The following is a 13940-nucleotide window of genomic DNA, read 5'->3' as shown; positions in this document are numbered from 1 at the left end:
AAGCAAACTGCTTCAGTAATTAGATATTTTTTTGATTTAGGAAAAAAAAACGTGTGAGGAGGAGAGGGGAACCAAGTGTTACCACTTTGTAGGGTGGTAAGAAATCTGTAGTAGTTTGAGAATGCTATGGTTTTATTGATCCAAATAAAGATGAAACAATCTGGTAATATTTGGGTGATTAAGTAGCATTTGCAACTGCAAACAAGTTCTAATATAATATTTTATCATCTCAGTCAAAAACTAAACTTTTAAGTCCATTTTGATATAAGGTGTTAAACTCTTCAACTTCGTTCTATGGAAGTAAATATGTAAAATGCAGAGTTTGGGTTCAGTGCACGGCTTTGATTTTTCTCTTAATCACGTCTGCTCTGGCTTGCTTTCTGGATGGCTGTCTCTGCACACTGTGGAAACATAGTTTCTAACTTCCTGCTGCTTCCCATCTTGTATACATAATTTTCTTTTTTCTTTTTTTAATTTTATAGAGGCATGTTTATTTATTTATTTGTTTGTTTGTTTGTTTTTTGTTTATATATGCACTGGGTACAGTCAGAAGCGCGGGAGGGTGAGAGAATTCACCAGAGCCAGAGCGGGGAGCAGAGTAGGCAGAAGGACCGAAGTACACTGCTGAGGGGAGCAGCGGGCGGCAGGAGAGGTCTGCGCGCCATGTGGGACCCTCCTCTGGTGGCTGGGGAGCAGCCGGGTATCGAACCGGCGCCACAGAGGCTGCGGTCAGCTTCGCAACCCAGCGCTCAACCGCTGCGCCACCGGGGAGGCCCCTTATACATAATTTTCAAACCAAATCTTCCACACTCAGGGTTTTAATTCTATTCTTTTGTATTTTAACATCTCCTTCATGGAGTTTTTTTGTTTATATCTTTGCCTATACCATTCCAAATGGTTGGAGGTTTGCGGTGCAATTTTAACCACTCTTAAGGTAGGCATAGGGCTAGGCCCCCTAGGGCATATCTTACACAATGGTGGAATAGGAAAGGATTCTATAAGAGAGTAATATATGATTTAAAAATACAATTTATTCTAGGAGACTTACATCCTAGTACTTAAGGATGATTGTATAGAAAATAACTCGTTTTTTCCTACACAATGTTTGTTACCTGTTTTGTCAGAGACAAGAGGTTTACTGGATATACCCATAGTCAGACTTCAAATGGCTTGGGATTTTGTTTATGTCCTTTAAAATCATAAAATTTTAGGTGTGGAAGTGACTTTTTGATATCATTGAAAAATACCCATCAGACCCCTTTTCCTTCAGCGAGACTTATCTTAATTGTCCTTTCTTTGTATTTTAACATCCTCAGACTAGCACACCTATTGGTTAGCAACCATCCATGTTCTTTTGCCAATTTGTCAATCAATCCTATATTAAGCATCTCAGTGTATCACAATCATTTGTTCATGTGTAAGTCTTTCCCTTTGGACTGTAAGCTGTTAAAAGGCAGGAAATGGTGTCTTTGACTACGTCCTTCCCAGTGCCAACCCCAGAATCTGGTTTATGGGGGGCAATTAATGAAGGTTAACGTCTTCATGGTAAGAAGGGATTCCTGAGACTTAGTGCCTTTAGACCTTGGTGGATTGGCAATGTCCTTGTTTCATATTACCCTCTTGGAGGGATGCAGGCTAACAGACTCCACCCCTGAGGAGCTGCATGCTAGTCGTCTTGCAGGGGAGTGGAAATGGATCATGCTCTAACTTTTGATGTTTCAGTTTGGAACAACCATGTCACTCAGATTTCACTGATCAAAGCAAGGGACATAGCCACAGTTAATGTCACAGGGATGAGAATGGCAACTCTATAGTTTCTGAAAGAAGGAAAACAAGAATAATAGTGAATAATGTTGACAGCTGCCGATTCACTGTGTGATGTGTGGTAGGCACTTGGGATCTATTTAATGAATGAAATACCTACAACTACTTGGAGATTTTAATTTTTTTCCATATAATATGCAGGAATAATGAAATATGCTAGTAACTACATTTTTCTAAAAAAAAAAAAAAACTAAGGACATTAATATTGTCCAAACTATGTTTAGCAAATTTCTGAACACTTATAACGACTTCATTCCCTTTATATTAAGGAAGATGTTGTGTTTGATTTTGTAGTTTTCTGTAATAGATGTGTTACATATGGAAAAGGTAAATTTGCATATTTAACATTTTTGCCTGTGAATTTGTGATTTGTAAGAAATATACATTTGCTCATTAAGCCGACCAAAATATATTTCCCATGCTAGTTTGGTTTTCGTGTACAATTCCTGGTTCACAACTCCCAAAAGCTCTGGAATTTCCTATGTGTTGTGATAAAGATATCTCTTGTTAGGTTAATGAAGGTCAGTTTTAGAAAACACCTGAGGTTGTGTGCTGGTTTCCATAGAAGCATCTGTGATTAGAGAGGTGGAACTTCCAGTCTCACCTGCCTTGTCACCCTCAGGAGAGGGGACAGGGAAGAAGGGCCAGAGATTAACTGTCACTCACCAGTGACCAATGAGTTAATCAGTCATGACTATGAAAGCCTCCATAAAAAGTCAAGAGGAAGGGACATCAGAGAGTGTTTGGGTTGATGAGCCTGTGAAGATTTGTACACTTGGAGGGGGCATGGACACTCTTAACCTTTCCTATGCTTGCCCTATCCATCTCTTCCTTCTGGTTATTCTTGAGATAGGTCCTTTGAAATAAATAAGTGATCTAGTGAGTATATGAGTTTTCTAAGTTCTCTGTGCCATTCTAGCAAATTAATCAAACCTGAGGAGGAGGTCTTGGCAACCTTTGATTTATCGCCATTCAGTCAGAAGTGTGGGTGGCAACTTGGGCTTTTGACAGGCACCTGAAATCTTAGGAGGCAGTGTGAGAACCTTCAATTTGTGGGATCAGGAGGTATGGAAGATAAGCAAGAATTACTAGACATGTCCTCTTCTTAAGTGTGTGTCCTAGTTACAGAGACAAAAACATTATGAAATTGATGGTTAAACATAAGTGACACATTATACAGACCAGTGATGTAATAACTAGTGTCTGAGGTGTCTGAGGAGTTGGAGGACAGTCTTTACAGTACCTGAGTCAATGGGAATGTTTAAGTTGTTTTCACTTTGATAATGATAAAAACAAAGTCTTTATCAGAATAAACCTTCATGTTTGCAGTGATAACTTGTAATTAAAAGATATGTTCATAGAATGAACCTTTAGCTTCTTAATTTGTTGAAACTAGACTTTGAAACCTATCTGTAAGGTAAGGTAAAAAGTATCAGGCTTTTCTGCCCTCCCACCATCAGGATAGATGACGGAACCCTGAGGTCCTGCATGCATGCCTGATGGCAGGCATCTGGAGTAGGGTGTGGGCATAGGTAGGTAGATGGGATTCACCTGGGCTAAGACTAGGCTTTTAAGGGCGGCATCACGGGGACGCCAGCAGGAGCAGAGAACCTGAGAGAGAAGCAGAGCCATGAGAAGAGCAGAGAGAATGTGAGAGAAGACTGGAGAGCCCATAGTAAAGACTTGCTGGGGGCTGGGAGGCCTGCCGTGTACATGGTGAATCCCAATAAAAGCCTGCAAAAGCCACTGAGGGTTCCAGGACTCCTCCTTTACCCGGTCTGCTGGATCAGAAAACCTGCACTGTGTTCTTCCTGTCCTTACACTATCTTAGGACTGCATATATTTTTTATAGAATCATGGAGGACAGAATCTTGAGAAGTGGTGGTTTCGCATAGGCGCTGAAGAGAGGAAAGATGCTACACTAGAGGAGAGAGTTTGAGATCCAGGGTGAATGTAGCGCATTTGGGGCTCCTGGGAACTTGAAAGAGACATCAGGATTAAGTTTTAAAAACTTCACCCTCACCCTGGTATGGGAAAAACTCTTTGGTCTATTATTACCTGCTTTTTTTCTGATGGGTGCAGGAGCTTTATTAAGTCTTTTTGTTAAGAAGATAATTCTTAAAGCCCCCTTTTAAAGAGTCATTATCTGACACTCATGCTATTGATCATTGTCCAACCAACTTTTTTTTCTCTGCCAGAGTTTTGTTTCCTTAGGACTTTACTTCTGCCAAGTTAATGATTTTAGCAGAGACATCTAAAGGAAGGTTCACTGCATCACCCCTTTGGATGTTTGCAGGGTACTCAGGAAGCAGGTGGTCCTGCTCGAACCCTAAAGGGGAATTACCTTTCTTATGTATCAACCTAATCCTGCACCTGTACTTGATTAGGGATTTGTTGTGTCAAATCTCATTGATGTCCTCTCAAATTATTTTTCTTTTGTATAAAAACGATTCCAGATCAGTGGTCTTTGTCATCGTTTTACAGTATGGTTTTACTAGGTTTATTACTATAACAGAGTTTGTGTCTGTTAATTACATTGGGCCAAGCTGCAAGACTGTGCTGACAAGTGGTTGGCCTTTTTAAGTCATTTTTGATAAGTAAAACTTTCTGTTGTTTCTTTTACAGATTCCAACAAGATTATGGCAGAGCATAGCCACATACAAAAACAACTGGATTTACAAAACGGTAGCTTAGAGGCAAGCTTGGTGACAAATCCCCTCGAGAACGATTCCCAAAACATAATGGAGAGTCTAAGTCCGAAGAAATATTCTTCCAGTCTGAGATTTAGAGCCAATGGAGACTATTCTGGCTCTTATTTAACCCTCTCACAATCTGTACCTGCTAAGAGAAGCCCTTCTCCTCTGGGAACCAGTGTCAGAAGTAGCCCCTCCTTGGCCAAAATACAGGGAAGCAAGCAGTTCTCTTGTGATGGAATTGACAAGAATATTTCCATGAAATCTCCCGCTCCTTTGCTTGGCACTTCACAGTCCCTCAGCGGATATTCCGTCGGGAGAGTGGACTTTGATCATTATGCTGGCCGGGACAGTGACAGGTCCTTGAGACTCTCAGAGAAGCCACCCTATTCCAAATATAGCACAAGGAATAAGTCACATGACAATGTCTACTTTCTCGGAGGGCTGGAAGGCCGCAAGGTGTCCGGCTCGCTCCTGGCCATGTGGAATGGAAGTTCCCTGAGTGACACTGGCTCCTCTCCCATCAGCAGATCTGGAGCGGCCAGCATGCCTTCCAGCCCAAAGCAAGCCAGGAAAATGAGCATCCAGGACAACCTGGCACTTCAGCACAAGTTGGCAAGACACAGGGAGCCAGCGTCTGAAAACGTCAGCTTAAGAACTAGGAAGTACTCAGGCAGCAGCCTGAGTCACATGGGTGCCTATAGCCGATCCCTCCCCAGGCTGTACCGGGCCAATGAGAACCAGCTGACACCTCTCAGTTTGCCCCCGAGAAACTCTCTGGGCAATTCCAAGCGGATGAAACTGGGAGAAAAGGATCTACCTCATAGCATTATAGACAATGACAATTACCTGAACTTTTCTTCTTTCAGCTCAGGGGCTTTACCCTACAAAACCTCTGTGTCTGAGGGAAATCCTTATGTGAGTTCCACCCTCAGCGTCCCTGCAAGTCCCCGAGTGGCTCGAAAGATGCTCCTGGCCTCCACCTCCTCCTGTGCCTCTGATGACCTTGACAGGGCTTCCTACTCTGGGACTAGTCCAGTTCCTCTGTTTCCTTCTGGAGAATCAGACAGAGTATTTGGCACCAGGAGAAACTTCTCTTGTGGATCTGTCGAGTTGGATGATGCAGATTTGGAGAGCCTCAGGCAGGCCTCGGGAACCCCGCAGCCTATTCTTCGGGAACGGAAAAGCAGCATCAGCTCCATTTCAGGACAGGACGACCTGATGGATTATCACCGCCGTCAGAGGGAAGAGAGACTCAGGGAGCAGGAGATGGAACGATTGGTAATCTTCACCTCACTTGCCCTCAGTTTCATTGAATAGCTTCTTGGTAGCAAACTTCAAGGATATGTGTGCATGTCAGATTTCCATGTCATTGGCTACTACTGTCCCTTTGTAGAAGTTCTCCTGCTCTCCTTCTTTCCAGATCACTATTAGTCACACATGGTTAATTCGAAGGCCTCTACGTGCCTAATGTTAAGTTTCTCTGAAGAGTTCTCACAAGTATAAATTCTAACAAAGGTAGTTGTGAATTTATTGTTTCTTCTAAGTCTTACAGACTTTTCTTTTCAGACTTTGAGGAAATACAGATTTGTGTTATTTGTATCATCAAATTTGCTTGTGCATGGTGTGATAGAAATAATCCGTGAAACTACGATTCATCAGGATTAGGCAAAGATTATTTTTATTCATTAATGATTAATGGTGAATTATCTCCTTAATGAGGGTACCATTCAGGATGGTAAAGTTGATTTTAAGTAAGACTATCGAGAGTATTTTAGTTACTGAAAGAAAGTATCCTGGAATAAAATTCTAAATCACATGCAAAACTAGTTAATGCCTTGTGGGACTAATGAAATGATAACCTTTAGTTTATAATGCATCTATTATATAAAGGACAGAATTTGTTTGAAAATTTGGGGAAATAACTATTTGCATGACTTAGTGGTTTGCATCTATTATATAAATATTTGCAACTATTATATAAAGGACAGAATTTGTTTGAAATTTTGGGGAAATAACTATTTGCATCACTTAGTGGTTTTGTTAAGTTAATGTCTATACTTAACAGTTTCCGAATATCCTAATCAACAATAGTGAATGAAAACAATTGTGTGTATCCCTAGAGAAACTGGCATTCTGTAGGTGGTTCTGTAAGATGGGGCTCCAGTAAGATAGGTCCTTTTGTTATCAAAAATAATATACAAAGATCTGAAAAAAATTTGTATTGAAGTAGCATTCCATAGGTTTCCAAAGATTTTTTTTAATGGTCACAAAAGGACACTGTACTTGGGCTTGATTCATTGACATAAATTCAAAAGAAATTTTAATGAGCATATGAAAGCCTTTCTGTATTTGGAAAACATCCAGCACTATACTGTGCTGAACAAATATTATTAATAAAGCCAGAGAATTTTTAAAAAGCACCTTTCCTTCCCTCCTCTTCTTTAGTATTTGGCAAGTAATAAGCTTCCAGCATATTCTAGAGCCAGTCTGCCCAGGACTGTCTGGCCAGCTTTGCTGTCCAGCTGTGCAACTTTAGGCAAACAACCAACCTCTTTGGAGTTTCTTCCCCTCTGAAATAGTAGTGCTAACAAGAGAGAAGACTGCTGTAGTAAGTACACGCTATGCTGAAACAGTGCCCAGCACATGGGGACCTGCAACGAACACAAGATGTTATTTATTATAAAGGCAGGAGACAAAGCTTGGACTATTGAGCCAGTTTTACAGAGGAGGAAGCTAAGGCTGAGGGAGATGAAAGTGCCTCTGGGTATGAGAGCTAGGGGATACAAGCTCAATTCACAAGCTACTCGGCCTCCTGGTTCACCATCCCCTAGTCCTGATCTGGGCTAAAATAAAGTAAAAAAATTAAAGCCAGAGAATAAATTTCTATCTGATGATTTATTAAGGAAACTGAGAACATTTCAATGGCTTTTCTTACTCCAGAGATCTTCCTTAAATGCCCTTATTTATTCTTTTGTTCCAAACACAAGAAATTTGTCTTCATCAGGATTCATCTTTAGCCCTGGTCAGTGTTGATGAATTTCTCTTTCCTTTAGTTTTCCCATATTCTCTAAGACTCCTGACAATCCAGGAAGTGACCTTCCTTACTGCCTTTTAGGTTAGTACTGTGTTAGTTTAACTTTTGGGAAGAGTTTTGTGGACATTGGCTTCAGATATATAAAAAAAAATTTTTTTTAAAGATTCATTTATTCATACAAGCACTGGGTACAGTCAGAAGTGCGGGAGGGTGAGAGAATTCACCAGAGCCAGAGCAGGGAACAGAACAGGTAGACTGACGAAATACACTGCTGAGGGGAGCAGCGGGCGTGGCAGGAGAGGTCTGTCACGCCATGTGGGACCCTCGCCGGTGGCCGGGGATCGAACCGGCACTGCATAGGCTGCGGGCAGCTTTGCAGCCCAGCGCTCAACCACTGTGCCACCAGGGGAGGCCCCAGATATAAAAATTATAACTCTCCTTAATAATGGGCTTTGTCCCATCTGGTGAAATGAAACTTATTTTTAAATATGACACTCTCATTTTGACCTCAGTTGCATAGTTTTTCTGATTAACATTCCAGGAAAAGGGAGGACAGATCCTTATTGAGCCTATGTATAATATTGTCATTAAAAAGAAAAGTGAACAGGAAAAAATATTTCTTCCTGAATTCTAGGGCTAAGGAGAACAAGCTACTAAGGAGAACAAGCTACTATTAAAAGAAAGTTCATTTAGTTAACAAAATCAGAGTAACAAAATAAAACATTAAAAATAGATCAAGATGGGGCCTCCCTGGTGGCACAGTGGTTGAGCGCTGGGTTGCGAAGCTGCCGGCAACCTCTGCAGCGCCGGTTCGATCCCCGGCTGCTCCCGGGCCACCGGAGGTGGGTCCCACATGGCGCGCAGACTTCTCCTGCCGCCCACTGCTCCCCTCAGCAGTGTGCTTCCTTCCTTCTGCCTGCTCTGCTCCCCGCTCTGGCTCTGGTGAATTCTCTCACCCTCCCGCACTTCTGACTGTACCCAGTGCTTGTGTAAATAAATAAATAAATAAATAATAAATCTTTAAAAAAAATAGATCAAGATGAATGCTAAAGTTTCCCCCATAAGAAAATAAATTAAAATATTTAACAATAATTTGTCAAACACATACTCACATTTATAAATTATTTCTGGTATCGTCCACTTAGATTTACATAATTCTTATTCCTCTGCATCTTGGGACATTAACTTGATCTCATGAAATCACCTTTTTCTGGACTCAAAGGAATCCTCAAAATCTGATTTAGCTGCCTAGTACTAATTATCTCACTCATTGCCCTAGTATCTTCTCAGGAGTTGATCTATGAAATATCAAGAGGAAAGAGTGCCTGGTGAAGTTCTGTCCACAAGGCTCCCAGACTGCCTTGTTGAAGGCACATTCTAGTTTTAACTTAAGCAGTATTTAGGTAAACATGAGAAGAAAGCAGAGAAACTGATAAAAATAAAGGTAGGTGGCTATAGCTAATTAGTGGTTAATTTAACAAACAGTATTTTCAAGGAGAGTTAAAAATCCTCAATCAGAGCATCGGCATTGGTCTTACTTAATCAGTGTTTCCCCTGTGGATAAGAATGTATTGTAGAGAGTGAGAATATTGTTTTGTATTCAGGATCATTCTGTCAAGTGTGCAGTCTCTCAACTTCATATTTTACCTGTACAGAATTAGCTTGGTTGAAAAGCTGAATTTCTTCCTGTGCAATTCTTGATAGTGTGCTATCTTTATGTAAGGGGCATTGCAGACATACCCAATTATTTCTAACATTCTTCCTTTTGTGTGGTTAAGGAACAAATCTGTGTGTTTGAATGGGCTCCTCTGGGGAAAATTTGAAATTGTTCAGATATAAAAGATATCGTAGAAAGAAGTTATTTTTTGCAGTTTAGAATCTGATCTTGGGGAGGCAAAATCAAAACTAATCAAAGTAGATTTTGCCATTTAAATAATAAAGCACCACAGATGCTTGAAAACAATGAGTGTTTCCTGTTACTCAACTTGAAAAGCCAGAGTATGTTATTTTATAAAAAAAAATAAACCTTAATTCATTCAGAAATGAGGAACTCTTTTTAGTCATTGTAAATATGAAGGATTTATCCCTGTCATTATAAAGCAAAAAAGTTACTCTTGTACTGAATATCTGCTTTCTGAGCATAAGTAACCTTTTACTACTTTTTGTAAGCATACACTGAATTTAGTTTACATTAATAAATTTCTTACTATGCTATGCATTTTCAAAAATATTTCATGTATAAACCCATTAAAATTATACAAACTTTGCCCAAACTTTAACAAATTTTGGTACCTCTTTATATATTTATTTTTGCAAATACAAAGCAAGTCCCAAAAAGCTCCCTTTGGCAAACCCACAATTTTTAAAAGTTCAACCTTTTAAGACCTTCAGTAGAAAAGGGATTATTAAAATTAGGGTGCATAGAAAGAAGAGGAGTGAAAGTATGTAGTTTCCCAATGAGACACCCAAAGTTATCCATCCCCTTGTGGGTAAATATCCAGCCAAACAGGGTTGCTCAAAGCAGGGCTACTAAGGCCCCAAAACTTGCCACAAGTCTAAGATACCTTTTGGTGAGCAATCATAGGAAAGGGACAGAAGGGGCCAGGCAAGTCAGAAAGGAAAAGTGCAAAAGCAAAGTACAAGTCAAGATAAAGGCTGCCACTGTCACCCTCCCCACAGGTCTCTCACCTATATCTCTTCCAAGTGTGTCCTTCCGAATCTCCCAAGTCCCTGGTGCAAGACCAAGGCCCAGAAGCGAGTGCAGCAGCTTCTTTGCATGTCTCTCTGCTCCACAAGCCTCCTCCAAGTCTTTAACTTTTGTTCTTCCAGTCTTCTCTCACATTTTCCACACACTTTAAGACAAAAGTACTTAAAGACATTGGAAATTTTGTTTAAGCTGACACATGACAGAACATAGTTATTGTTGATATTAAAAGGTTTGTCACAATTATAGTTCAGTTTGGGGGAGCAAAAATTTTATATGTTTCCTAATCTTAGACATTCTTTAGAAGTAATCTTAGCTTATCTTTTTAGTAAGCTAATATGACATTTAAGAAGTTCTTATAAACTAATCTCTATGAAAAGCAAATCAAAGCTTATTTTTTAAATGAAATTACATTTGTATTATACTGCACACTCATAAAACAAGGCAAAGACATATAACTTTATAAGCCTGATAATTAAATCAGTCTGATTTGTGTAAAGATTCACTTTGATCGTTTAAACTTATTTTCTGAAGCAAAATGCTTTGAAGTCAGCTGTTTTGATGAGAAAAGCCTTTTCCTTAAAAGGAGAGCACATTTAAATAATTTGAATTTCATGTTATTTTCCTGGAATATTAAAGATATTTAATTTATTTAAATGGTTATTAGTGTCTATAAACCAGTCTTTTTGGCTTACCAGAACTGAGCTCTTTTAATTTATCATTATCCCCAGGAGGTAGGAAAATATTTCACTTTTACACAGAGATTTTTTTTTTCAAGTACAGAGACACAAAAAAAGAACTTATATGGCATAAGTTCTATAACTGAAGCTGCAGGTCTAAATAAAACACTATAACCCCAAAGCTCACAGTTCCAGGTCTCAAAAAACTGGTTGTTTTTCTACTTAGCACATACTCTGGTCCTGATTTGAGCCCACGGATAGAAAAACAGCAAAGAAATTAACAGCATCAAATTAAACACAGCAGTAACAACAGACAGATGCCCCTCACCTGAGCAAGGCTAGATTCCATTCTGTCTGGCAGATCACCTGGCTGTAAGATCTAAGACCACAATCCCAGGCTTTGTTGCCCCCATGGGGTTAACGACTGGGTGTGCACAAGTCAAAGGCCAGCTACACTGGCCATGAAGAATCAGAAACAAAAACTAAAGCACAGAGTGAGGAAAACAAAAACTGCAGAGAATAGCAAGTCAGGGAAGGTAAAGTTCTGCCCTTTGGGAATTACTCCAGGAGCCAAGAAAAGCTGGGCTTGTAGCCCATGGGCTGGACTTGGTGAGCAATGCAATGTAATTGACTCTGCAGGGTTGAGTCCATTTGGATAGCTCACTGGGAACTCTAAATTTTCAAAGCATGATTTTCAAACAGCACGCGTAATCTTTATACAAAAAAGAATAAATAGATGCCAAAGATTTATTATTAATAAGGACCCCAGGCAGGACTAGACTGATTCACTTAAGCAAAATTTCAGTAGTGTTTTAACTGTGATCATTATGCCATTGTTTCATCTGGAGTTTTTAAGTTGTTCACTCTTTATTTGAAAATTCAAGGTAATTATGTTGAGTACCAAATACTGAACCATAATTATCAGCTCCAAGGACCTAATAATAAGGTATCATAATCCATTTTGAGTCTCCATTAAATAGACTGCTGAGCTATTTGAGATGTGTAGTTTATAATTTTTTCCCCTTCTTTCTTGCTCTCAGTTGCCAAATCATGCTTTTGTCAATGTGCCAGCCCTTTTTTCTTTTCTTTTAGAAACCAGATATTGAGGCTTGTTTAAAAATATTCCAAACTAAGAGTCACTAGGTGCAAGTGAGGTCTTGAGAAGGTCCTGCGTGGTGAAGTGTGGGCACTTCTGTTTCTAGACTTTGTGACATCTTTTTGGGGTAGTCAGTCAGTGGTTGTTACAATCTAGTTCTGAGCTATTTTCTGAGAAAGGGACTTCAATGAATAAGGTAACTCTGTAGGCCTGGGGTGCTGCTCCTTTGGCAAACTAAATATCCTAGAAGCTAGAAAAATTATCATAAAGTAAACAGGATATTCTCGTATTCATATCATTTGATTCCTGTGTCTCTCTCCCCATCTGCCCCCAGTTATACAGCGATTACCATCTAGCAGTGCGTCTTATGCTCCAGGGCAGTTAAAGTCATTTTTGAAAGAAAAGAGGCAAATAAAAAACTTGAACAAACCCTACTGCTGTGAGAGAGTATTAATTTAGTATGATTGCCAAAAGCATCTGCGTGCTATTGTGGAAAACCAGTGGCTTCCCACAATTGCATTGTAGCTGTCCAGTATTTTCTTTCTGGCTGGTGACAGTCATTTGCGGTGCCTTGATAAACAGCATTGTCGCCATGTAAAACTATGTAGGACCACACTTGATATTCATTTCTCAAACATGTTGTAATGCGTTACCAGCTCTCACGAGGCACTGCTGAATCAAGTTTCCTAATTTTTCACATACTCTACCACCCTGAAGATAAGGTTGGCTTCCTTTCAAGGCACATGTTAATATTTCCATGGCAGTTATTATTTGAAAAGGTGAAATGTCTGGGTTAGCAATTCTCTTCTGTTTGGAAGGTGTTTTGTTATAATAGCTTCTCTGAAAGCAGTTTATGACTAAAGAATTTTAAGTAGCAAGAGGCTGGGATCATGGCTATTTTACTCTCCACTGTACATCCATCTGAACAAGAAATAAAGCTCATAATAAAATTCTTAGAAATATGTACAAATTAGGCAAGAATAGAATGGAACTATTGACTAGAATGTCTGGAGAATGGGAAGCATTGCATGCTTATTTTTTCAAAAGAATGAGTGTTTTTTATAACCATTCATGACATTCAACCTGACTTTTCCTTATTCTGATTGTGACTGTACCCCTAGTTCTCAAATATTTCAAATTTAAACTCAAGTATGTAGCTTAGGTAACAGTGTCTGTACAAAAGAATGCAAGTATCTCAGCATAAATTCCTTTTTACTTCCAGAAATGAGGAAATTCCCTTTTAATTTTAAGTTAAAAACAAAAAGGTAAAAATGAGTTATTTTTCTTCATTTTGAAAATTTTGTAATTTTTTAAAAAAGATTTATTTATTTATGCATACAAGAACTGGGAGTGTAGGCCAGAGGTGTGAGGGTGAGAGGATTCACCAGAGACAGAGAGGAAAGCGGAACAGGCAGATTGACTGAAAACACTGCAGAGGGGAGCTGCACCATGTTGGTAGCTCCCTGGCAGGGGATCAAACTCATGCTGCAGAGACTGGCGATTGCTTGATAGCACTGTGTCTTTAACCCCTGTGCCACCAGGGAGGCCCGAAAATTTTATAATATTTTTTGTAAGAATTGGTGTGCTCCAAGGTCATACAGAATCCCAGGCTCAGGGCCCAGAGTGTTCCTAAAATTAAAACAGAAATGTATTAGAGCATATTTAAGGAATTAGAATATTGATGTTGTCAAATAAGTGTATATGCTCACTAATCTGCTTAATAATCTCCTTAAGGTGGGACACAAATACTATTTAAAGACCAGAGAGTAACCAGCTTGGAAATAATATTGTTACCCTATCTGTAGATATGTTTTACTTCTCCACGTGCTTCTTGATGCCTCCACTTCCTATGGACTCCTGACCCCAAAAGACCTTTTGGGGATTATGCTGAACTGTGTTGTAAGCT

General features: G+C 39.6%; 1 protein-coding gene across 4 annotated transcripts in view; it reads left to right on the top strand.

Moving 5' to 3' along the window:
• The window catches only part of PHLDB2 (pleckstrin homology like domain family B member 2), a 103084-nt gene that overhangs the window by 21418 nt on the left and 67726 nt on the right, over positions 1–13940 (top strand). For all 4 annotated transcript variants that reach the window (XM_054700604.1, XM_037525576.2, XM_054700605.1 and 1 more), the window contains exon 2: positions 4450–5798. In XM_054700604.1, the coding sequence (XP_054556579.1) occupies positions 4450–5798 (1349 nt within the window). The remainder of the gene's footprint in view (positions 1–4449; positions 5799–13940) is intronic.

The sequence above is a fragment of the Talpa occidentalis genome, unplaced genomic scaffold (genome assembly GCF_014898055.3).
Source record: "Talpa occidentalis isolate TD23 unplaced genomic scaffold, MPIMG_talOcc4v2.1 talOcc4.4, whole genome shotgun sequence".
NCBI lineage: Eukaryota > Metazoa > Chordata > Mammalia > Eulipotyphla > Talpidae > Talpa > Talpa occidentalis.
The sequence above is the reverse complement of the archived record's forward strand: the minus strand, read 5'-3'. Positions and strand labels throughout refer to the sequence as shown.